Source organism: Brassica napus, chromosome C5 (assembly GCF_020379485.1).
Source record: "Brassica napus cultivar Da-Ae chromosome C5, Da-Ae, whole genome shotgun sequence".
In the NCBI taxonomy this organism is placed as follows: Eukaryota; Viridiplantae; Streptophyta; class Magnoliopsida; order Brassicales; family Brassicaceae; genus Brassica; species Brassica napus.
The window spans coordinates 47945406-47971061 of NC_063448.1; the positions used below are offsets into that span (position 1 = coordinate 47945406).

Below are 25656 nucleotides of genomic sequence, written 5' to 3' on the forward strand. Positions count from 1 at the left end.
CATTAAATATTATAGATTTTACTATTTTCTTAGATTAGATATTTAAAATTTTACCAAATTGTAGAAATTTTTGAAAGTTTTAATAATACAAATTGTATAATTATATAAAAAATAATAATAATTTCAAATTTGAAATGTTATATATGAATATATTTATAATGGCCGAGTTAGTGAGCTTGTTCATGGCTTGACCTTGCAGATACCAATTATAGAAGCCTTGAAGGAACAAAGAGACCGACCCTTGGACACGGTTGAGAAACTTAAGAAACGCAGTAAACTATTCAAGCTTCAAATGCCCACGGAGAAAGACACCGCGGGAGTAAAAAACATGGTGCTTGAGACACTGTCTTCTGCAAAAATCGAAGGCTTTGCGGATGGATTCAGAGGTGAAACCAAAGCGGCCAGCACGGAAAAGATGGTGGACAAGTAGCTGAGAATCATAAGCTGGAGATGAAGTAAAGAGAAATGAAATGGCTTTCTTTGGATAGATCGAGGGAAAATCTGATGCTTCATGTAGCCTCTTATGCTTAGACGTATGACAAGAGATTCTCTCATCCCACCGAGCTGTTGTAGTGTTGTGCCGGTAGCGAGGAGTATCAAGTTCAATGAAGACCAATTAGGAGATCATCAAAAGAGTGTGCGGAAGTTTTCCCTTGAGTCTCTATGTTCTGTTATGAAACGTATTGCATTGCCCTTTACCTTCCCAAATACATGGACAACCGAGATAAACCACAATGTTCAAGAGATGGTGGGCAAATATTAATCACTGGATCTAAACAGAGTAGCAGGAATCATTCATTGCCAAAGAGAAATCAATAGAAGAGGGTGTCTAAGCGAGACTGGTGAATGTGGAAGAAGAAGAAGATCGTAGTGGCGGAAATTGAAACATAAAGATATTTTTTGTAATTGGTAATATGGTTTCAAAAGCCTTGAAGTTTGAAGGCTTAAGAAAATCCTAAGTCTTCATAAGTTATTTTTATCCAGTCAGATTTATTTATTTTAAAGTCTTTTTTAATATCTTATTTGATTTGAACCCTTCTAAAAACACTTAAACCCACATTTTCTCTAATTTTTATTCAAAGTCAAAACTCATTACCAAGCAAAAAAAAATAGATTTTTTTTCTGATTCTTGTCATTTTTCTCTCCAAGATAGAATGTTAGAGATTCTCCAAGGTAAAAATTTATAGGATATCTCAATAATTTAATAAAACTGAAAAAAATTTAAGAGAGAGGATAACAAAATTTCTCAACTACCTATGAAATATCGATTATATACCGTGAGAATATATCTTGTGCTATTGACTCTGATTTTCTTAAATATTTAATTTAATCAAACATTTGTTTTTATTAAATATTAGTATTTCTATCATAGATACTCATTAAAAAAAACTCCAAGTTTCTTTAAATATCTAATTAATCAAATAATTGTATTTTTACTAAATGTTTTATGGGAAAATTATCAAAACGGAACAAAAAATAGCATGGTTGTCTCTATGGTATAAAACCAACATAAAGTTGTTCTTATAGTATAATGTTTTTCAAAATATCAAAACTAACCCTTTGATTAATCAACTTAATCAACATTTTTAATTTAATTTAATTTTAAAAAGGTTAATAAAATAAAATAACATAATAGAAAGGAAAATTAAATTAAAAACAAAAAAGGGAACAAAACTTCCACTCCCCAAACCCTAAACATTTAGTAGGGGTTATTGGTTGTTGTATTTTAATGGATTTGAAAATCCGAACTAAATCTAGTGTTATTGGTTTTATGATTTTCAAATCTGTATTAAAATCATGTGTTATTGGTTTAATGATTCATAAATTATATATCAAATCAAGTGTTATTCAATCGCACGGATTTACTAATATATTTGATTTTATAATGGATTTGAATGGATTTGTTTAGATTTTTTAGTTAAAAATACAAAGACTCAAATCCGAGGGAAAAACTCCGGATTTGCATATTTTACTTGGATTTATAAATACTATATGGATTTCTAAATCAATCAAAATATATAAACCAATAATAGGTTTCTCCGCCTCTCTCTCTTTGTCAAAATACCAAAACTAACCCTTTGCTTTTTTTTTTTGAGCAACAATAGATGAATTTGGGAAATTTTAACGATTGGCATGTTCTTAAAGAACTGAACCATTAGTTTCGAGGCAACAATAGATGAATTTTATCTAAATTCATGTCTTTTTCTTTATTTTTCTTTCTTAAGTATATCTTTATGAAAAGATAAAAAAAGAAAGGAAGAAAAAACATAATTCCAATAGCTCAAATAAAAGACAATACAAATCGGATCAACTCCTACATGTCCATCCTCACTCTTTTCATCTCTCATATTCCAAAATTCCACTCCTCCAAAAAGACAATACAAATCGGACCAACTCCAGTGACAAAAAAAAAAAAAAAAAAAAAAAAAAAAATCGGACCAACTCCTACATGTTCTCCGCACTCTTTTCATCTCATATGCCAATATCCCACTCCTCCAACACTAGCTAAATACGAAAATTTAAATATATATATATCACGCTTGACACACCACATTCACCTCTAAAATAAACGTCAATCTAAGTATACAAACAACCAAACATACAACCAGCAGCTACACGTCACCCATGCATGTCAAAGCACCACAGAAGCCACGACGTACCCTTCCTACAGCCAAGATACGCAGAGATCATGTGGAGACATAATCTATATCATGTGGAGACATAATCTATGTGGACAATAAGATATATCACAAACATTTGTCTAGATAAGTAAAAAATCTCAGAGTTGGCTCTTTCAAGTGTTCCAAAATAAAACTTTCACAAACCATACAATTAGAAAAACTGCCAAAAATATTAAACCATTTATGTCTTGTGTAGTTCAATCCAAACTACTAATTATTATAATTCACAGTCCATTCAGTGCCTACAAAAAACACAATAAAATTATATTGTCAACCAAAACAAACAACCCACCATTTAACACAAGCCCATCAGAAAATATATATAAGAACACAGCTTAAAAAATCAATGCGATAATGCTGATCACATCAATATCATTGCCAAATTACCAACCATGGCTAACAAACTTTATGAAAAATGCGATATTAAACACAACCACATGCCAATACATTAAAACCTCGGACGCAATAGTCCACAAATACGTAAAGAAAAATACACTTCCACCAAATTTAACTACAAATAAAACACAAACGAAAACTCAAACTATGAAATATGCAGTTGAAATAACTAAACCAATTCCTAACAAAATTTCATCGATATCCAAATGGATTCTATATCTTTACAACCGAGAGACCATAAATAAATAAAAAAAGAACCAAAACTGAATCAATAACCAAACTCAACGACCTAATAACAATCCATAAATATGCACAAACCAACAATCTAATAAACAACAACCCGCGGGAAAACCACTAGTTGTATTATATAGTACAAGGCAAGCTCGTTAATAGCACAACAGTAAATATTATTACATAGTATGTCATCTTCTGCAACAAATCCAGTACAATAATATGATAGAATGCAAAAAGCGGCAGCAAGAACAGAAGTAAAGCTCTGTGATCATCCATAGCTCTTCCCTGCAAAGCTCTCAGAAGGCGGTAAATGGATAAACTTCTCACCTCCAGTCCAAGCCAGTAGGGTGGCACAAGTGCAATACCCAGAGATGAGGTCGATAAAAGAAGGACCAGTATTTACTCAAAGTGAGGGGTCAGTACCCAGTGGAAGATACCAATACATTGTGCTCCCTAAGGCGTTTTTGGAAATGAGCAAGACGGTTCTGCAATTGGAGTATACCTGCAGCCTTCTGAGAGAGAATCGTGTTCAGTCTTGAAATGTAACCATCTAGCTGGTTTCCTGGCTGGTCAGCTTCAACCAGCAGATTCATCTCCTGCACATGTGATTCCAGAAAGGGATTAAGAGGTAGAATCGAAACAAGAGGTTTGGTAAAACTGAGAAAATTCATACCTCTTTCACGATGTTCATGGTATCCTCAACTTGTTTACGGTGAGCATTCACAAGGTCTTCTTCTTCCTGTAAAAAAAAATGAATGATAAATGATTCTTGCGTTAAGGCTGACAAACATGCATGACCTAAGCGTTTAGCTGAATGTTACCTGCAGAAGTGCATTTAGATTGTCATCGGAGTTTGACTTCTTCATATCGGGCCTTGGCATGTCTCTTGACTTCATCGGAATACTTGGTTTCGGGATTCTCTCCTGTGCCATAACGTTATAGGATGGCTCTGGCTTCACGTTTTTCTTCCACATTTGTTTCTCTTGCTCGTAATCCGAAGCATCAAAGTCATCGTTTTCTTCAGTCCACATCTCATTCAAGTCATCATCATAGTTAGATGGAGTAGGGAGTGCGGAAGACAAAGGAATTTTTGTTGACTCCCTTAGGTTCATGGTTGAAGATGATACATCTTTCTTAGAACCGTTTCCCTTCGAGAGACTCTTAACCCTACAGTTCTCATAATTTACAGAAAAAGTTTAGTCATGCACACATGAACAAAAAAAGAGAGAAAGATATAACAGCGAGCGAGTAAAACGAACCTGTCCGCGTATCTTAAGGTGTTAAGGGTGTGCTCACATGATCCAGAGCTTGGAGATATGCAAGATATCATTACAGTGCGAGAATTTCCCATGAAGGAGTCTCTGAGAACTTCTGTCAACTTACTGCCTCTAAAAGGGATGTGGCCTTGATCATTATCCAGAGCTCTAATACACTCCTTCAAGGCCAGTAAGCTCTTATTGATTTCTGCTCCTTCCAATCTGTATTATATGATAATACCAATAAATATCGAAGCAAATAGCCAGAAACAATATTCACACTAAACAATTTAAAGAGTAATCAGGGCTCAGAACAGAGATGTTACCTTGTCTGTTTGTCATTGTCAGTTGTGTCTGCACCACGTTCACTTCCAGCAAGATCGATGAAAGAAAGTTTCCCAACAAGGCGAGGGGGCTTTGACTGATTTCCCTCTGCTGATTTTTTGATAGCGAGCTGAAGTATAGCATGTGAACGGGAGGATTCTTCGTTTGCACCAGTGGTTCCAGTACTTCTTGTTGCACTTCCTCTCTCGATAAGCTCCATAATCGCATCTGTATCAGATACTCTGTATTCTTGCAAACCAACGATGCACACTTGCTGCTTACCATCCTCTCTCATACACAGCTTCCTATGACGGTAAAAAGGTTTGTTTTTCAGCTTACTAAATAGGCATTGCAGTCAAGAAAAGGCAACAACATGAGATGCTTCTCAACTTACTTCCTCTCACTGAGGAGATCATAAAGCTTTCCTCCATAGATTTCAAAGAAGCTGACAAACAACTGAAACCCTTGGTTCCTGTATGTGTGGTGCATCAACCTTAAGATATCCCTTGAAGCCTTAAGAGGCAAAGGCTTCATAGTATAGGTTTTACCACTTCCTGAGAGGCAAACATAAACCAACAATGGTTTAGATTGAGAATATACAATCCTAGAAAATGAGAAAATGCATAGTTAAAGCAGAGTATTATTTGTTTCTGATTTGTGGATGTTGACTATCACCTACCGGATTCATAAAATTGAAGAGGCTATATTCATGCCCGGGTTGATAATGCGTTAAAAGATATGCCAAATACTTTAGACGTTAGGATCTAAGGTCTTGCTATTAGCTTGTCATATTTTTCGGAAAGTGACCTCGTGAACTATGATTCCTATGGGGAGTATTTACCTGTCTGCCCATATGCAAAGCAAGTGGCTTTGATGCGCTGAAAAATTAAGGGGACAACAGGCTCCACAGTCTCACGATAAACCTACAAAAAGTGGCATAATAACTTGAGAAATAAGCGCCACAACGGTATAACTGGTTATTTGCAAGTAAACGTTGATCCTAAGCACTTTTAAATAGCAGTCACCTCATCATTTGATACTTCCTCATCTAGCACGGCATCAAACACAAACTCATGCTTTTCAACATAGGCTGTTAAGTCAACCTGCAATAATTGAGTTATAAATGAGTCTTAGTGTATTGCTGGAGTGATGACTCAGACAACTGAGGTTGCACAAACACAAACCATCGGAGACTGACCTTAAGTTTGGTTTCATGAACTGTTAAGCAATTGGAATGAGTGTCAACAATGTCTTCCTCGTTTTTTGCCGACTCCTTTTTGTTAAGTGGTCTCTTACGCACCTGTTCTCAAACAATCAGGGAACATCATGTTGAGGAAGGCATTAGTATTCGCAATGCAAAAGTCATCAAAATTTCTCAATTCAGGGGTTAAAAACAAGTGATTCGTGATGGTGGCAGAAGTGAAGGAAGAAAAACGTACAACAACTTTGATCTTTGCGACAGCATTCATCCTTTCCTTCTCAGCAGCCAAGTTATCAGCCAACACGCGACTACTACGGTTAGGCTGCTGCTTGTTGTAAGCCTCAAAGTCCTCAAAGCTTTGGCTTCGACTAGGATTGAACATTGAGGGGCCATCTAATAGGCTAGAGACCGGAATCTGCTGATGAGATAATAAGTTAGAAAAAAAAAAAAAAAGTCTGATGAACTAAAAGAGCAGTGCAAGGAGTCCACTCTATCAGTAAGCAATAAAGCTTATAGATAGCCACGTAAGTGCAGCGCAAGCATTTAACCAGAAGCCTTCCGGTTTACCAACCTCGGGGAGAAGCTCAGTATCAAAAGAATGCAGATCTAAGAGGCCGGGACTGAACTCAGATTCATCAGTAGTGTTCTTTCTTTGGCTCGAAGGACGAGAACTGTACTGAGGAGTAGTTGGTTCACCAAAGAAGTCGTTCCCTCTCGGAGCATTCTGATGATACCCTCTAGTTGCTGCTTGTCCACCACCATAGTATCCGTAATCCTGTGTGTGTAAGTCACTCACACACCATTAGATTTAAAAATTGAATCCAAAGACACCAGATCGTGGACGAATAGATCTTTTCTATAAAAAATTTAAAAATCGCATTTTTTTTTTCAAATCCCGATATAATAGACGAAAAGGGATCAGATGGTGGGATTTACATTGGCGGGTGGCTGGAAGTTGGGGAGACCAGAGGATTGGAGCCATCTGTTGCCATTTGAGGAAGACATGTCGAGAAGGTTATCGGAGAGCTGCCTCTGGTGGTGCACCGCCGCTGCTGCGCCAGATCTCTGTCTCCCGTTCATCGCCGAGTGAATCGAATCGCAGTTCTTCTCTCTTATTAGCTCGAATCGGAGCTCCAAACGGATACTTTAATTGCTCTCCGTCGTCTCCTTCTCGCTATCTATCTATCTCTCTCTCTCTCTCTCTCTCCACACAAAGTTAAGTTCAAATTAAAGCGCAGAGAAGCATTGGTCGCTGTATCTTTCTTTCTCTCTCTTTGAAACGCTCCCTTAAATGTCGTTTTGGCTCATATAATATATTAATAAATTAGATTTGTGGACCAATTAAATATGGTTACTTAACATTATTAATGTTCTTGTTACTAATTAGTATGTTTCTCTCAAATATAACTTTTGTCTTTCTTTGTGTTAACTTTGCAACATGATGTTAATTGTTATAGACCAAAGCATATATGCATACATATTTTTTTTCCTTTCAAATATGAGTTCCCAACAAGAAGGGAGATTTGAGCTATTTTTAAATTGAGGAGGAGATGTTCTAATGGTGACCGCGGATTTGATAATATTAGCGGGACGGAATTACAGTGCGGTACGGTACAACTGTGGTTCGTGCGGTTTGTAGGATAAGTGCGGTTTTAACAAAAAGGTAGTGCGATTTTGATAGAAAAAATAATGTAAAAATATTTATTTAAGATGTTTTTACTATAAAATTATTCATTTGAATATATAATCGTAATAAAATGTGTTGTAAGTTTTTTTCAGATGCCATACTCCAAAATTTTCTATTTGTAGCTTTTAATATTTTTCATTTGAATTATTCATTTGAATATATAATCCTAATAAATTAATGAAGTAAAGTTTAGTTAATAATTTGAAATAAAATTATTTAGTGGTAAAAGAAAAGACATAAAGTACAATTCAAAAAAAATATCGAGTAACCATAACCATAAGATTAAAATATGTATTGTTACTATAATTTGATCTAATGCTACTTTATTAAATTTGCAACTTAATCTCTGTGTATTATACTAAAACATCAAAAAAGGAAACGTAAATAAAATTTAAATGCAAAAAAAATGTTTTGAAAAGATCAAAAGCTAAAGAAAAAAAAAAGATCAAAAGCTTAATTCTTATACACGTTGTCTTATAAAACGTGCACCAAAGAATTTGGTCCAAAATACATATAACTAGTTTATATCATTTGTTTGTATTGGTAAAATAAAAGTTGTCTTAATTTTATTTTAAAAAAAGAGTTACATAAATCGCGTTATTTCTCAAAACCACACATGTTTTCATGTATTCACGGTTTTACTGTACATGCGTTTTTATGCGAGGCATCCAAGTTTGTGCACATGTTTCACTTTTCTTGTTGCGGTTTTTATCAAAAACGCAAATACAAATAAAAGTTTTGTGATTGGTGTAACTAAAGCGTGTTTGAAAAAGTTCTGAATTCCGCACCGCCTTTTGGTCGCCATTTTTGCATAGAAATTTGACAACACCATTTAAATTAAAACAAAAAAATCTTAAAACATCAATTAAAATAAAACATGGAGAGTAACTTTTATGTGTGTTTGTTAACTTTGCAACACGATGTTAATTGTTATAGAACAAAGCATATGTATATATAGAATATTTTTTTTTTCAAATATGAGTTTCCCAACAAGAAATAGATTTGAGCTATTTTTTTTTACATTTGAGGAGGAGATTAGAAGAGAATTATTATTTCTTGCCACTTTTCTTAAGACCTGCACCACCGAACGATCCCTTTTGTGATGCCTTGCTCCTGAGTTCTTTAAGCGCCTGTTTCCATCAACACAACACAACAGAACAAGACAATCATTCCATCTTAAGATTGTTCAATCAATCAAAACTATAAAATTAGAAAAAGAAAATAAACAAATCTCACCTTCTCTTCATCCTTCTTTTTCTGAATTAACTCCTTATCGTGCTGCATTCGGACACATTGTGTTAAAGCAGTTAAAACGATTGTCCTAAAGATTGGAATATTATACTTGGAGCTGATGTTTATGATCATCATAGCTCAAATTTTCAGGCAAAACTCATGCACAAGATACATATAAGCCAACCAAAAATTTAAAGATAAAAAGGGTAAGTTGTAAGGAAGATCATACATACCTCATCGTATTCCTTCTTACCAGACTTGGGCTGCTTCAAGGGTTTCAATTTCCCTCCTGAAACACCAACCAAACATAGAAACAGATCAACCAAAGATCCATATTACAAATCCAATAGAAAAGGTTGGGGTTTTACAAAGAACCATGCCAAATCAAATGAAACAAATTTTTGAATTCATTGCGTTAATAGCTAGCACAAAAGATCAATATACCAGCAGGTTGATGATGAATGAACTCATGAGATCAAATTTGAAAGCAAACAAATCTTAACAAAACATTTGAAGCAGAATCTATATCAAAAACCTGTCTTAGAGGATAACCTGTCTTAGAGGATATTAGCAGAGTTGAGAGAAAGAAGGACAATGATTACCTTGCTTGGAAGACATGGCTGAGTTCTACGGTTAGGGTTAGACCTGAAACTCGAGGAGAGAAAAGATATATAAAGTTTTCCCTAATCCCCCAAAACACAACAAATATCTCTGTTCCTTCGAGTTTTAGATGATTTGGTTCATGTTCTGCCGTCATATATATATATATATATGAAAAATGGCTTCTTCTTCTCGATAAAAATAGCCAAGTTATATATAGCGAGAGAGCTAACGAATATCATTAGCAAATTACAAAACAAGAAAACGATGTAAAAGCACCAAGGATTATGCTATTGCATTGATTCCAAGATAACAAAGAAACAGGGAGAGTCAAAGCAGTAAAATATACTGTTTCATGGAAGTTCAGTTTATTTTCAACTCACAAGCAGATAATGATGCGTGTTGAATTCCAAGGTGATGCTATTGCGTCGCATTCCAAGTTGAGCGTGTTGGATGTTTGTCACCGGCCATTAAAAAGACTAAATAATGCGAATTCCGGCCCACACAATATACTGAATGGTCTGTAAATTTGAGTCTGAATATAAAAAGACAATGTGTATACTTGTGTTGCATCCTTACATGACAATATAAGGGCTAAGTTACATGTTAACCCCACATACAGAAGTAAAACTATATCATGGAAGTTCAGTTTTATCTTAACCTCACCAGTCACAAGCATCTCACCTTGGGTCCATCACTGTGATAGTAACCCTATTTGCCGATACATTTTCTGGCTCCGGTGTCTCAATATCAATTTCCGGCGAGCTTCTCCGGGGACCATCATAGAAAGCTGGCTCTTTAGGCGAAGTAAGAGCATTATTGCCTTCTCCATAAATCATGGACACAACATCTAACATACTTGGTCTATCCTCTGCGTTTTGCTGTACACACAAGAGAGCAACTTGAACGCATCTCAACACTTGAGGGCTGTCAAGTGCAGAATCTCCCAAAGACTGATCTATCACCTCTCTAATTCGGTTCTCTTTAAACAGATTCCACGCCTGAAAAAAAAACAGAGTTTCAAAAAGGTCCAAAGATGCTAACTATAAAACAAGAAGAAAAAGTTTAGCATTTTACATGAACTATGAGATTCAGAGGCCCTTCTGAGTCATGGTGGAAACTGTTGTTCTTCCTTCCACAAATGATTTAGAGCATCAGAACACCGAAACTGAACACATCTGATTTAGCCGAGAATAGTCCTTCTCTGAAGTACTCTGGAGACATATAGCCACTACATACAACACAAGTAAACTCAATTAAAATCTGATCAGACAATCTTCTCCTTGTTTCTGGTCACTTCTTTACTTACAATGTGCCAGCAACTCTTTTGGTGTTGTTGGCTCTGGATTCTTGTGCTCCAAATATCCGAGCCATACCAAAATCAGATATTTTGGGATTCATATCCTCGTCTAGTAATATGTTGCTGGCTTTGATGTCTCTGTGTATGACTTTCAATCTTGAGTACTTGTGAAGGTACAAAAGACCTTGAACTATCCCTTCCATGATCATGAACCGCAGAGTTCAATCAAGAACGTTTTTCCTCAATGGGTCTGCACAACAGAGTCGGAGACACAGTTTCAGATAGGTTTCTACAGAATCTTAGCTTCTTAAACAAAAAAAAGCTCACCGAAGAGGAAGTAGTCAAGGCTCTTGTTGGGCATGTATTCGTAAATCAACATTTTCTCGTCCTTCTCGATGCAGCATCCTATCAGCTGAACAAGATTTGTGTGTTGAAGTTTGGCAATAAGCATAGCTTCGTTCTTGAACTCAACTAATCCTTGCCCTAATGCTATTGATAGTCTCTTGATAGCAACTTCTTCCCCATCTAATAACCTCCCCTTCAAGAAAGTAAAGGAAACATCAAAATCATCTCTTTAAATGCATATCAGAATCTGAAGAATCTGCCGTACCTTATATACAGGACCAAAACCACCTTCACCGAGCTTGTTTGCATCGGAGAAGTAATCTGTTGCCAAGGCTACAGTTTCAAAACTAAAAATCTGAAGATCATTATGATTACTCTTCCTTGCACTTCTCCTGTGCCGGCGGCCTCTCCTATCAATTCCCAGTTCACGTAGTAGCATTTCTTGATCTATTGTTGAACCAACCCTCGGTGTTTGAACCCTCCTCCTTATGCAACCAATCACTAAATAATCGCACACACAATGCTCAATTTCGACAAGGACAGTTTTCAAACATGCTTATACGGAAGTAAATAAGCTGAGGCCTTACTTTGCGGAATGACTTCCCCCCATAAGAAGTAGAACATTCCACGAAATATGACACTTACTGGATCAAACACAGAAACAAAAGTGGTGAACTTGTTGTTAGAAAGAAGACGGTTGCTAAGAAAGTGTACGCGTGAGTATGATACAATCTTTTACCTTTTACTTTAAATTTCCTCAAAATAAGATAGATGATGAACCAAGTTACAGGTATCATTAGGAACAGTGATGCCACAACAACTAGCCAAGTCGCCGCCTTTTCGTTCGGTTGATGTACCTAGGGATGTTAATATGGGCTCAACTTGACACGGTTAGCCCTAACCCTGCAAACCCATTTGTAACCCTAACCCTCATTTTTTAAACAGGGTTTAAATAGGGTTGGCCCTAATAGGACAGGGTTTAAATTCTAACCCTTTTATTTTGATTCACACAACTATTATACAATATTTAATAATGTTTTTCATCAAAAAAAACTTAAAGTAGAGTTTTCTCGCCAAAAACTGAACAACGAAATTTTCCGTCGAAACCGCAAAATCGAGTTTTCAACTAAAACAACAAAATCGAGTTTTTCGTCAAAACTTCGAAATCGAGTTTTCCCGCCAAAAAATCAAAATCGAGTTTTTCGCCAAAACCTCAAAATCGAATTTTCCTGTGAAAACGTAAAATTAAATTAAGTTTTTTTGGAAAACCCATAAAACTCAATTTCACGGTTTTGGCGGGAAAACTCGATTTGCCGGTTTTGTAGGGAAAACTCGATATTGCGGTATTAGTTTTGGCGGAAAAACTCGATTTTGCGGTTTCAGCGGAAAAAACTCGATTTTGCAGTTTTGGCGGGAAAACCTGATTTGTCGGTTTCGGCGGAAAACTCGTTTTTGCTGTTTCGGCGGGAAAACACGATTTTGTAGTTTTCGGCGGGAAAACTCGATTTGCCGGTTTCGGCGAAAAAACTCGATTTGCCGGTTTCGGCGGAAAAACTCGATTTGCCGGTTTCGGCGGAAAAACTCGTTTTTGTGGTTTTGGCGGGAAAACTCGATTTTGCGGTTTTGGCGGGAAAACTCGATTTTGCGGTTTTGGCGGAAAAACTAGATTTTACGGTTTCTGCGGGAAAACCCGATTTGCCGGTTTCGGCGGAAAACTTGATTTTGCTGTTTTGGCGGGAAAACGCGATTTTACATTTTTGGCGGGAAAACTTGATTTGCCGGTTTTGACAGGAAAACTCGATTTTGCGGTTTTTGCGGTTTTTGCGGTTTTTGCGGTTTTTGCGGGAAAACTCGTTTTTGCGGTTTTGGCGGGAAAACTTGATTTTGTGGTTTTGGTGGAAAAACTCAAATTAGGTTTTGGCGGAAAAAAACACAATTTTTTTTTGACGGAAAAATTTTATTCTTAGTTGTGGAGCAAAAACTCGATTTTGCGATTTTGGGAGGAAAACTTTTGATTTTGATGCTCATCAAATTGGAGGAAAGAATCATATGATATCTTAATTTTTCTAGTTTTATCTTTAAAATTTAAGAACAAAAATAAATGAAATATTTTTTTCAATTAAATGAGTTAACCCTGGTACCAGCCCTAACCCTTGATTATAATAGGGTCAAAATAGGGTTGGGTTAAAATAGGGCTGGGCTTATAATAAACAAAAGAGGGCTGAGCCCTAACCCTGTAGTTAACATCCTTAGATGTACCCCATATCCTGTATTATACTCCCTCCGTTTCATAATATAAGTAGTTTTGGCTAAAAGCGCCAAGATTAAGAAAATTATTATGTTTTTAAAAAGTATTTTATAATAAATAGGTTAGATATAATTTAACCAATAAAAAATAAGTCTATTTAATTTGATTGGTCACACTGTATTCAATAAATGTAAAAGTTACTTAGAAATACGAAAATTATTTATATTTTGAAACAAAAAAATTTCCCTAAAACTACTTACAATATGAAACGGAGGGAGTATAAAACTTAGTGCCAAAATATAAATTCTGCAGTACACTTCAATAAAACAAAGAAGGTATACTGGTATAGTACCTTTTACGAGAATATATATTGTTCTGGGACGGTGAGAAGCCGACCTTTTGTTGGAAGGGTCAATATTCCAGATCTCGCAACCCGTACCATCCCCATTGGTTGAAGCATATGCAAGACAAGAACAGTTTTGCAGACACATAACACGGCAATCAGCTGAACTGAGCCTTCCACCAGTCTCATCAAGTACAAACCCATTGCCTGAAAAAGCTGATACTGTCTCCCGGAAATAGGTATACCCATAGGGCGAACAGTTCCTGAACCCAGATGGCATATCCGGGACTATGCAACCTGCGTTCAAACACATCCTCGGATCCTTCCCATAACATTCATTATAAACCTCGTCACCGATGGTGAAAGGAGAGCAGCGGACATGAGTGACCTCTCTATCAAGCCTGTTTATATGCAAAATGCCCTTTTGGTCTATCGTTATCGTGGGGAATACTGTATCCCCATAGTGGCGATCAACCGAAAACATAAAATAGTGTTCACTCTCGGTTGAAACATAAGAGAAGACGAACTCACTGTTAAATTCCTCCAAGGAGAACCGATCCTTAAACCAAAGCCCACTTGCCCAATACATGTTTCCACGCCACAATATGATTAACCGGTTTGTAATATTCGCATCCATTCCAAAGACAAAAGATCCAGAAGCAGGTAAAGTATCACCTAGCCATGACGTCAGCTCCCATCTCTTTCCAGTCTTGACATTGAAACCAAGCTTCATTCCAGGGAGAAAGGTATCCGTCGGATAATCAAAACTTTGCCACAAAACCCTCCTCACCGATCCATCAGAGTCCATCTCCTGAAGCTGAAGATTTCCTGTATCCAACAGCTTAAGGGTCGTGTTTCCAGTGGTTTCCGTGGAAGTTATCTCAAGCAGGCTTTTTGAAGCTCCTCTTAAGATCTTCAATCTGCCGAGTGAGTCAACAGTGAGGCTTCCAGAACGTCCTGGGATTGGATTGTTGCGGTTAGCAATCCAGACAGCTCTGTCCTGGATATGAGCATACTGCTTGTTACCATTGAGATACAAATCGTTGTACCAGATTCCAAGATACAGGTTGCTTGAGTTCTCGAAGCTGAAAAACTTGAGCTTGAAGATGTTGAAAGCTGAAACGAGCTCTTGCCCATGTTTCAAGTACTGTCCCTGCAGCAGCGTGTCGGTTGCACAACATGATTGTCCTAACAAGAGAGATAAAGTTAAAAGAGTGATTGGCCACAACATAGCTTGAGGAATTAGGCACTTAGAAGATGTTCTGAGGAGGTAGTTAGTACCTTCTCATAGGTTCAGGTCAAGTCTTAACACAGAAGTCCAAGTCCACGCCGGTGGGAGGCAGTTTCCAAAGTCGTAGTCCATTGACATATTCTAACTACAGATGTTGTTACATGACAAAATAGCTTATATTATAAAGTGACGGTGAGAAGTGATAATGACCCATTAGAGTTGACTCTTTCGTGCAAAATTGCACCGAAAAAAATAGTCAAAGTAACCCGAGTAAGCTGCCACAAAGCGTAGCTACTTCAAGGCAGTGTATGAATCGTGTTGAACGTTTCTTCTTTTACCAGCCCACTTGAAGGAAAAAAAAAACTAAATCTTGACATCACCTTCAACGTATATCTCCAGAATTGAAAGAAACCGTGAAAGTGAAACCATTTTCTCCAAATGAGAGTCTAAATTGGACTTATTTCAAATCCAATCTCTCCTAAAACCATCAATGCGTGAGATAACATAACGTGCAGACTACATGTTTGTTTAAATGTCCGAGAGAGATGAGGTAGCGTTGAGTCGCCTCGCTTCGTAAAATTGGATCGAGACGATAAGCACGCCATCTTTATAGACAAGTGACAGCATGAATAATGATCAATGAGTGTTTTTAGGCGGAGTTCTTATAAACGGTATGTTAACTTTTGACTAAAAACAACTAAGAACCTAATAAAAACTTTATCCTAAGAACTGCCATTAATATTTCACCTTTCCCGAGAACTCCGACGTCTAAAAAGCGTTGCCGGTGTCAGAGAGAGAATAATGTCACGTGAGGCTCACGTGTTTTCTTAGGATAACAAAGGCGGTAAAGTCCTAGCTGGCGACTTCTCACTGGTTAGTAAATATTTTCACATAGCAACCGAACTTATTTAACTACTCGAAAATTGCACGTGAGCCTCACGTGTTGGAGTAGACAGTGATTTTTAGAAGTTGCGATTAGCCACACATTTGCAATCTCTCAAAGATACTTTGCCGGAGAAGATGGGCTTCCTCGTCGGAGCTACTTGCTTCGCTCCGTCTCCTCCTCTTCCTCTCCATTCTTCTTCTTCTTCTTCTACGTCGCAGTTCCTGCTTCTCCGCTCCAACAATGTCGCTATCTCCAAGCGTCGCCGACCACCACCATCGGCTTCTCTACGCCGCCAAGATGCAAACGACGGCGATGTTTCCGTCAAAAGAAGAGATTTTGTCCTTGTGGGTGTCTCCGTTCTTCCGTTTTTGCAGTTCCGATCACCAGCTATGGCTGATGAAAGTGAGTTATCAGCCCCAAAGTCTAGGGTTTTACCCTTTTGCTTGTTGTTATTCATTCTTGTGATCATTCTTTTTAGGAGGAGGCAATGAGATAAAGACATCATCGAAGCTTAATCAACAAACAGAGGTTTTTGTTTTTATCAACTAACTCTATTAGACCTTCCATTCAATCAAGATACCTCCTTTGCCACCCACAAACCAAACTTTGATCCTTCTGTTTCGATTTATTAGGTTGCAGTAAGTGAAGAAGGAACATCCCCAAATCCGTTTCTCTCTCTCTTAAATGGTCTTGGAATCTTCAGTGCTGGTGTTCTTGGTGCACTCTATGCCCTGGCTCGGCAAGACGCACAAGCTGCTGAAGAAGCCATCGAATCTGTAAGCTCCTCTGCTAATACTCTTAACAATTGTTGTGAAGTGTTCTTGTCGGCCTTTTGATTACTCATAACAGTTCTATCAGAGATAATAAGCTATTGTTTAGTCCCATGGAGAAGTTTCAAATAATTTTCATTTAGTTTTGAGCTTCTCCTTTTGTTTATAATCTTTTTCTTACTTAAGCTACCAATGACCGTGAAATACAGCTAAAGAACCAGTTGAAAGACAGAGAAAGAGCGTTGACTACCAAGGAGAAAGACTCTGAAGCAAGACTGCAGCATGAGCAGGAAGAGCGGAACAAGGAGCGTAAAAAGGCACAAGAGGATCAGTTTTCATTAATCAGCCAGTTGAATTCTGCAAAGGACGTGGTGACAGGATTAGGCCGGGAGATAAGCAGCGAAAAGAAACTATGCGAGGAGCTTAGAGTTCAAATCGAAGGTCTGCAAAGTAATCTATCAAAGGCTAGTGAAGACAAAACGGCACTTGATACAAAGCTCAAAGAAAAGCTTGGTTTGATTGAGGAGCTACAAGATCGGATCAACTCACTTAGTTTGGAGTTGAAAGATAAGGAAGAAGAAACTCAACGCATTAGCACATTACTGGCTGCAAAGGAAGCAGAACTGGAAAAACTCAATTCTGCTTACACTCAAGCTAACCGAGATCTTGCTGGAGCAAAATCAGAAACCAAACAGCTAAAGGAAGAAGTCACAAGAAGTCAAACTGAGTTGGAGTTAAAGAACTCTACCATTGAGGAGCTCAACACCAGGATAAGCACTTTAGAGGCTGAGAAGGAGAGTTACATCCAAAAGCTTGATGATGTCTCAAAAGAGTACAATGCTTTGAAATTGACTTCTGAAACGCGAGCAGCTGCTGATGCAGAACTCATTAGCAGGAAAGAGAAGGAGATTCAGGACCTAAAGGAAAAGCTGGATCATGCGCTTAAGGATCTAAATGAGAGTAAAGACGAAGTTGCTGACCTTACTGAGAAGTACGAAGACTCGAAGAGAATGCTGGATATAGAAATGACTAGTGTAGAAAACTTGAAACATGAGCTTGAAGGAACCAGGAAAGCACTCCGGGCGTCGAGAGAACGTGTCTCTGACCTGGAGACGCTGCTGGATGAGTCGAGAGCTTTGTGTTCAAAGTTTGAATCAGAGGTTGCTGTTGTTCACGCAGAGTTTGAGAAAGCTAAGGAAAGATATGAAGAGAATCTTGCTGAGGAAAGACGAAACAGTGAGAGTTTCGCTAGCAAACTTGCAGTGGAGAAAGATCATCTGAAGAAAGCTGGAGAAGAGCTTGAAGAACTGGCCCGTGAAGTGGAAGAATCTTCTGTCAAGAACCAGAGCCTCCAGAAAGAACTAGTGGAGGTTTACAAGAAAGCCGAAACCACTAAGAAGGAACTGGAAGAGGAGAAGAGGAAGGTTTTGGCATTGGACAAAGAGGTGAAAGCAATGGAGAAGCAGATGTTGATGGAGAAGGAGGCGAGGAAGTCCCTTGAAGCAGAACTCGAAGAAGCAGTCAAGTCCTTAGATGAGATGAACAGAAACACATCGACACTGTCAAAGGAGCTTGAGAAGGTGAATAGCCATGTCTCGAGTTTGGAGGACGAGAAAGAAGTGCTTCAAAGATCACTAGAAGCGGCGAAGAAGGCATCAAAAGAAGCTAAGGAAAACGTGGAAGACGCACATAACCTCGTGATAAGTCTAGGGAAAGAGAGGGAAGCGCTAGAAAAGAAAGTGAAGAAGCTCGAGGAGGACTTGGGCTCTGCAAAGGGAGAGATACTGCGTATGAGGAGCCAACAGAGTTCTGTAAAAGCTGTGAATAGTACAGATGATGAAGAGAAGAGTGATGATAAGGTTACTGTGAAGAAAGCTGTCAGGAGGAGAAAGAGCAGTACCAGTTCTTGAAGAGACAAGGTTATAATGACCAGAGCTTGTATTATATCTTTTGTGTAAATTTTGACAAGAGGCAAGTGGCTCCAGAGTTTCATCATTGATTTATTAATGGTGATTCGAGATATAGAGTGAGAAGATCAATGCTTTGTATCAGAGTATTCATTGTCTAAATTATGATTTCATACAAATGTTTTAAAGATGAAAATTACATTTTATTGTATAATTAAAACCCAAACCTCTTCAAGGAGGTAACAGCTAGCACCAAAAATTGTTTCTAAAGAGGCAGGCCTTGTCTTCAGAAACAACTATCCAGGACAAGTTCACAGATTCTCCTTTAGAAGTTTAATTCATGGCTGGCCATGAGCTTTCCATGTTGATGAGAGATCAGAAACAGCTTCACCAACTGTTAGATAAAGCCCACTCAGCCCCAATGACTCAATGATCTTGGACTTGTGTAGCTTTTCCATAACACTCCCCACAGGATTCACCAGCACAAGCTGTTTTAAACAAGTGAAAGCATAATGTTAAGAGTGTTTTACTCTCATATGTATGATCTTTGTTTAGAGTTAAAGATCTAACCTGAAGTGATTGCTTCTCCAGCCTCCTCCTAAGTTCAAACACCGATTCAATCCCACTGGTGTCTATGGAAGACACAGCTGAAACAATTCCAAAAAAGGCATAAGTTAAAGAAGGTAAGTCAAAAACTTATGATCATTACCCCAGATGAGAACAGAACTTACCTGTCATGTCAAGAATAATGCACTTTAAGTTTCTCTCATTGTTTTCCTTGATCCGATTTTCCTCTTCCCTGGTCCATCTCAAGATCCTACAGAACCATAAACTCATTTCCATAAGAACAAAACACAAAACCATAACTAAGAATAAGTTACAGTAAAAACTCTGTAAATTAATGTTTGGACTATGATATTTTATTAATTTATAGAGTTATTAGTTTACAAAATATTTCATTTTTGGATTTTTTATTTTAGTTTAGAATATATTTTTTATAAGATAAACAAAATAATTGATTTTACCGTATATACACTAATTAAATTTTTAAGATTTTACTTTCATGTTATTTTTACTGTATTATTTGGTGTGTATAAAATATGTTTTATAAAATTTAAATGTGGTTTAAATATAATTTTACTAAATATAAGCAAAATATATTGAAATGTTAAAAAAATATAGAGATATTTATACTGTAAAATAAAGCAAATAATACAATTGTTTGTTTGTACTTATATAAAATGTATATATACAAAAGTAGTAATTTATGATTTCAACGGGACCATATATTTACATAGAATTATCTAAAATATATTATTATTTTATCGATTTATTAATTTATAGTGTTTATTGATTTATCAAGTATTAATTTATAGAGTTTCTAATGTATTTAGTTATTTTGACTAACCTTTCTTGTAGGTAAGTGCAGTTGGCAAAGTATATTGGAGATTCAACTGCAAGAATCAAGAAACCAGGGATTCTAGAGGCTTCTCTGTATCTTTTAAGACTCTGATATATCTGAGTCCCAGGGATGTTTCCGAACTCTAAAGTGTTTGGTCTTGTGACATGCAACAAGATCTTGATAACTGAAACTCCCACCTGCAACAAGAAGGTATTAAACTTAGATAACAAACAACCTGAGTAATACCATGAAGAATAGGTGTGTACTCACTGCTATTGCTAAGCCAAGAGGCACAGAGACAAAGAGAACGCCAAAGAATGAACACATGCAAGTGAAGAAATCGAATTTGTCAACTTTCCAGAGCTTGTAAGCCGCTTGGTAATCAATGAGGCCTATCACAGCGGTTAAAATGATGGCGGCTAGGATCAGATTAGGAGTGTAGTAGAAGAGTGGCATCAGAAACAAAAGGGTCACAAGAACTGCTGATGCCATCACAATGTTTGAAACTGCTGTTTTCGCTCCAGCATTGACGTTTACTGCAGATCTTGAGAAAGACCCTGAAGAAAACAAAAAAAATAGGAGTGGTAAACAAACATTGTTACTTGAGCCACAAGGTGAATGAGCTTGGTTTTCAAGTTAGGTTTTTAACCTGTTGTAACATAGCAAGAGGTGCAAGAACCAGCCATGTTCATAAAACCTATAGCCATCATTTCTTTGTTCCCATTAACTTGATAGTTCTTTAGAGATGCAAAGGTTCTCCCTACAGCAATCCCTTCCTGAAAAAATCAATCAAGGCCAAAAGCTTAGCACTCAAGCACTTAACTCTGCAATTTACAAAGGGGTCAAAGATTTTTGAAAAGCTTACTGTAAGGGAGAGAATCCCTGTGATGATACCAGTCTTGATGGCAAGAGCAAGATGAGCAGCACTAAAGTACAACATGTTTGCTGAAGGAGGATTCAAACCCTTTGGCAGATGGCCAATCTGCATCAAAGATTGAATCTCTGTGAGCCTTAGTCTTCTCAATCTCAACAAGTCTGGTTAAAAATGTACTTACAAAAGAGATGGCATGAGTTTTGTCTCTGATGACGTATACAATAAGAGTTGAGATAACAACTGATGCCAATGGTGATGCAGCTGATATCCAGAAAAGTTTTGGCTTCCTCATGCTCTGTATAATCACATAAAAACAACAATACAGTAAAAACTCTGTAAATTAATAATGTTGGAACTATGATATTTTATTAATTTATAGAGTTATTAATTTACAAAAAGTTTCCTTTTCTGATTTTTTATTTTGGAATATATTTTTATAAAATAAACAAAAGAATTGATTTTACCGTATACACTAATTAAATTTTTGAAATTTTACTTTCACGTTAATTTTATTGTATTATTTAGTGTATATAAAATATGTTTTATAAAATTTAAATGTCGTTTAAATATAATTTTACTAAATATAAGCAAAATATATTGAAATGTTAAGAAAATACAGAGATAATTATATTGTAAAATAAAGCAAATAGTAAAATTGGTTGTTTGTACTTATATAAACATATATATACAAATTTTATTAATTTATGATTTCAACGGAACCATATACTTACATAAGATTTTTTAAAATATTATTATCTTATTATTTTAAAGATTTGTGTCATATTTTAAACCGGTCCAATTCGGAACCAGATTTTTTTTTATTAATTTCTAGTATTTATTAATTTATCGAATATTAATTTATAGAACTTTTACTGTAATTATTAAATATTCCATATTGCAAAATGCGTGAAAACTTTTCAAGTACTTACAATGTGTCTTGTGGTTAAGAGAATGATCAAGAAGCCAAGGCCCATCACAATAGTTTCCCATGACCACTGTAATTGTAGTAAGTAGCTTTATTAGATAAGGATCTTGAATTCTAGATGGTGTTTTTACTTTTAGTAGTTAATAATATTTAGAGAGAGGAAAGTAATGGTTGACTTACTTCGGATCTAGTGTTGATAACAGAGGACATGACAGGAACAAATTGCATTTTGCCAGTGAAGTGAACGATTCCAAGAAGACCCTTAAGCTGTTGAAGTGACACAATCACTGCAGCACCAGCAGTGAAACCAACCAATGTTGCCTTTGACAAAAAGTCAATCACAAATCCCAGCCTGAAAAAAAAAAATTAAGAAATATAAAATATTAATCAAATTTGCTGACCAGGAAAAAATTAACAGTGTGAAACCACTACGTAGAAGGAAGCATCTTGGGGAGTAGGACATTAGTACATGTCACTTGTCACTATCAAATCAAAAATATATAGAATCTTGGTCTTTTTACATATAAAATGTTAACAACTATATGCATCATGACAAATTCCCCTTTCGTTTTCAGTAATAATTCAGCAAAAGAGGCTCAAGCAAAACTGTGAATATATTCTACACTAAGAATACTAAACTCCAACAAGAGGCTAAAACTACATATTCTTTCACATGGCGGTTACATATTCCAAAGATTAGTTTTGCGTTTTCGGTTAAAAGAATGTGAAATGTTTGGGGGTAAGATTCGTACCTGAGAAGGCCAAGGGAGGCTTGGAAGAGGCCAGCAAAGAAAGTTGATGTGAAAGCCAGTTTGAGATATAGTATTGAGTCTTGTGTTGGAGAAACACTTTCACTTAGCATTGAGCCCATGACAAGTGATGCTATAGAGACAGGACCAACTGCTAAATGCTTAGAACTCCCAAGAACTGAGTATATAAGTGGCGGCACGAAGCTTGAATCTGCATGCAGCCACAAGAATGATTAATTAAAACTTGATTTAGTTAATCACACTGATTAGTCTGTAATTAGATGATCGATACTTACAAAGACCAACAATGGGTGGTAAGTTTGCTAGCTTGGCATAACTGATTCCCTGCAATATAAATTTCAAAAATCAACACAACTTTTTTTGTAGAAACAATAAATTAAAATAATATTTGGAAGATTCTAAGAGAACCCATTATGAAATTAACTAGATCGAAGGACTGTTTATTTAAACTTATTAAAACATTGAATAAAACATTACAAACAAACAAAAAACTATTTTTCTTTTGCGTTACTCTCCGAGTCCATCCAGTCATCCCCACACTAGTCAAGTAGTCAACGATTATATGACAAAATATTTTTAATTTACGCCTTTTTATTATCTTATCAACATACAGAAAAATCCTATTCTTTATTTTTTTTCTTTAGTCAAACTTTATAAATTGGTAGAAAAAAAAAGGAAATAAAATATTCACATCAAAACCAGCAAACAAATCATATTCCTAATAGAAAAAAAGATGTTCGAGTTGTAAACCTGAGGGATAGCGAGACTGGCAATGGTGAGTCCAGAGATAACATCAGACCTAAAAAGCTTGAGATCGTACTGAGAACCCCATGTGAATATAGGAAACAAGCTTTGTAGACCAAGAATGACTTTGTTTCTCCATGTCTGGTTTCTAAACCTCTCTAAAGGATCATCAGGGAAGAAAACATCACCAAAACGCTTTTTCAGTTTCTGAAACGTTGTTTTCTTAGGCGGTAGACATACGCTGTGTATCTCCACGACAGTTTCTCTCGCGTTTGCAGCGGTTTCGTTGTTGGGAGATGACATGTCTTCTATTCTGTTCGTGCCATGACCCATTGGTTAATAATGATAGATTTTATATGAAGGATTTTTTTTGACTGAATTTTTTATACGAAGGGTTCTTGAATTATAGAGACGCAGAAAACAGTTTTGGTGTGATTAATGTTTTGGGATTGCGTTGTTGTAAGGATTTTTTGTGAGGGAAGATGTTATAATTATGCTCTGTATTTATAGACACTTGGCTGAGTAAGTGGGGGTGGGGGTGGGGGTGGGGGTGGGGTAATGACATTTTTGTCTCACCAAAAAAGATTGTAAAGCGGTTTTTGCTCAATGTTTGAGATTCAGGGGTAAATGCATCATTTCGTTAAAAAATAGGAAATTTACTTTATTTAAATCTTGCTTGAGTGGAAACTAAATTTTGGAAAAACAAATTAAAACTAAAAACTACTCTAGAATCTACAAACAATCAACCTTTAAATCTCAGCAGATCTCAAAGCAAACCATATTTTCTGTACAGTCATGCATGGCATATTGAAGATCGAAGCAAAGTGGAATCACTAGGAATAAATTAGTTACATAATGAAACTTGATATCACGGGATAGTTTTCGTCTGACCTGGAGTTTATCAAGAGAGATCGATGACAGAAAAAAAAAACAAATCTTCCACTCTGTGATTCAGAAAGAGTTTAGCATTTGCAAAAAAAAATCACAGATAAGATTTTGATGTGTATTATACATATTGTTAATATATATACTAGTAAGACTAATAAAAATATACATATTGTTCAGTCTCCGGACTATTGAAAATATATACAAACATTCCGTATGTAGCATATTTGAATATTGCATATTTCCAAATCAATCATATTTCTTGATTTTTCATCATTCAAACAATTTTGTATTTGTGTAAGTCAAAGTAATTCAAGCGCATTTATGGTAGTTAATGTATATACATGTGTATGGTGTTAATTTTTGGAAGGACTTTCTGGCAAGTGTATGTATGCATGTCTGATACTAACACATACTAGTAATTTATGGTAGTAATGTATGCGTATTTTGGTCAACTTTTTTTTTTGTTAAGCAACTCGTGGTTTTCAGCATTCTAGATTAGATTTCTTATGAGAAAAGGAATAGAAAATATACAAAAAATCAAAGGGTCATTCTTTTATATTGTCCTGATGTCCTCTATTGTTTTTTTGTGTGTTAATATATGTTCTACATTGTATGAGGAAAGGAAATGTTTTAAAGAGAAAAATGTCTCGATTTGTCTTTACAGAATTCAGTATCAATTTTTTTTTTCCAAAAGATTTATGGACAATAGTGTTTGCGTGGATCAAATCTGAACGTTGATTTTTCTGGGGGGGGGGGGGGGGGGGGGGGGGGGTGACGAGGACAGTTGAATTTGGGAAGACTGGTGGAGCCTCCACTTATAATGGCTTCAATTTAACTTTTAAGAAGAAAAAAAATATTTTTCTTGCGTAGTTAATGATATCGAACGTTAAATATCATAGAGCTCTTAAAAAGAAGAAGAAGAAGAGATATTGGTTACAAAGATTCGAAGTTGATATTTAAAATTACTTTTGCACCGATTGAAAGTATATATGTGTTCCAATACTATAAGAAAATTAAACGCACCTAGTTCATTCTTATCTTCTAGTTTTATCTAGAGCATAATGGCTCTTATATCTTTAAATATACATGCATACATTCAGATCCCTGCTAATGTTGAATATATATGGGATCTTAGTATTGACATGAAAATGTCAAATGTTTTTGGTGTTAGCAATTGTTGAATTGATCACTACCTGAGACTTTCTAACTATCATGTTACTAAGCAGTCATTGAACAAAGCATTAACGATAGATACAGTTAATTTATCCCCTAATGACACGGTCTTAATTGGTAAACCTGCTTCCTCGTTTAACACTCTGACTTGTAGTTGAAACAAAAAGGTTAAAGGTGGTGCAAATAGACAGCAGAACACATGATTAGAACTTGAAAAATCATAGATAGTTTACAGTCC

At 36.2% G+C, this 25656-nt stretch overlaps 3 protein-coding genes and 1 pseudogene across 4 annotated transcripts; 1 reads left to right on the forward strand and 3 right to left on the reverse strand.

Moving 5' to 3' along the window:
* Positions 1-3384: 3384 nt before the first annotated feature.
* Positions 3385-7354, reverse strand: LOC106401292 (kinesin-like protein KIN-13B). 2 transcript variants are annotated; one of them, XM_022703383.2, is made up of 12 exons: positions 7029-7354; positions 6664-6867; positions 6331-6510; positions 6090-6191; positions 5917-5994; positions 5733-5814; positions 5286-5445; positions 4894-5196; positions 4571-4789; positions 4133-4478; positions 3985-4050; positions 3385-3907 (listed from the first exon to the last, which is right to left on the reverse strand). In XM_022703383.2, the coding sequence occupies exons 1-12, from the start codon at positions 7170-7172 to the stop codon at positions 3728-3730; spliced, it is 2064 nt and encodes a 687-aa protein (XP_022559104.1). In that variant the 5' UTR covers positions 7173-7354; the 3' UTR covers positions 3385-3727. The 2 variants fall into 2 exon arrangements, with proteins under 2 accessions (XP_022559104.1, XP_013697233.1); XM_013841779.3 differs by having other exon boundaries at positions 6331-6507; positions 7029-7353.
* A 2768-nt stretch (positions 7355-10122) lies between these two features.
* Positions 10123-15713, reverse strand: LOC106397740 (annotated as a pseudogene).
* Positions 15714-15879: 166 nt separating this feature from the next.
* Positions 15880-18848, forward strand: LOC106400813 (MAR-binding filament-like protein 1). Its single transcript, XM_013841208.3, has 4 exons — positions 15880-16367; positions 16444-16493; positions 16598-16741; positions 16945-18848. Exons 1-4 carry the CDS (start codon positions 16100-16102, stop codon positions 18643-18645), a joined length of 2163 nt encoding a protein of 720 aa, XP_013696662.1. The 5' UTR covers positions 15880-16099; the 3' UTR covers positions 18646-18848.
* On the reverse strand, positions 18775-23840 carry LOC106400814 (probable sulfate transporter 3.4). The gene is made up of 13 exons (XM_013841209.3): positions 23364-23840; positions 22889-22937; positions 22596-22803; positions 22024-22195; positions 21848-21913; positions 21100-21213; positions 20910-21026; positions 20694-20820; positions 20315-20601; positions 20051-20241; positions 19374-19459; positions 19213-19289; positions 18775-19130 (listed from the first exon to the last, which is right to left on the reverse strand). Exons 1-13 carry the CDS (start codon positions 23688-23690, stop codon positions 18981-18983), a joined length of 1971 nt encoding a protein of 656 aa, XP_013696663.1. The 5' UTR covers positions 23691-23840; the 3' UTR covers positions 18775-18980.
* Between the last annotated feature and the right edge of the window lie 1816 nt (positions 23841-25656).

What these genes read in the sequence shown, in the direction of transcription:
- LOC106401292 (XM_022703383.2), bottom strand. Translation starts at nt 7,172, where the DNA reads ATGAACGGGAGACAGAGATCTGGCGCAGCAGCGGCGGTGCACCACCAG. An exon ending in TTCATGAAACCAAACTTAAG is followed by an intron (nt 5,995 to 6,089) that starts GTCAGTCTCCGA and finishes CAATTATTGCAG; the next exon opens with GTTGACTTAACAGCCTATGT. An exon ending in ATCTAAATGCACTTCTGCAG is followed by an intron (nt 4,051 to 4,132) that starts GTAACATTCAGC and finishes TTTTTTTTACAG; the next exon opens with GAAGAAGAAGACCTTGTGAA.
- LOC106400813 (XM_013841208.3), top strand. Translation starts at nt 16,100, where the DNA reads ATGGGCTTCCTCGTCGGAGCTACTTGCTTCGCTCCGTCTCCTCCTCTT. An exon ending in ACCAGCTATGGCTGATGAAA is followed by an intron (nt 16,368 to 16,443) that starts GTGAGTTATCAG and finishes CATTCTTTTTAG; the next exon opens with GAGGAGGCAATGAGATAAAG. An exon ending in CTGAAGAAGCCATCGAATCT is followed by an intron (nt 16,742 to 16,944) that starts GTAAGCTCCTCT and finishes CGTGAAATACAG; the next exon opens with CTAAAGAACCAGTTGAAAGA.
- LOC106400814 (XM_013841209.3), bottom strand. Translation starts at nt 23,690, where the DNA reads ATGGGTCATGGCACGAACAGAATAGAAGACATGTCATCTCCCAACAAC. An exon ending in GCCTCCCTTGGCCTTCTCAG is followed by an intron (nt 22,196 to 22,595) that starts GTACGAATCTTA and finishes TTTTTTTTTCAG; the next exon opens with GCTGGGATTTGTGATTGACT. An exon ending in AAACTCATGCCATCTCTTTT is followed by an intron (nt 21,027 to 21,099) that starts GTAAGTACATTT and finishes TCTTTGATGCAG; the next exon opens with ATTGGCCATCTGCCAAAGGG.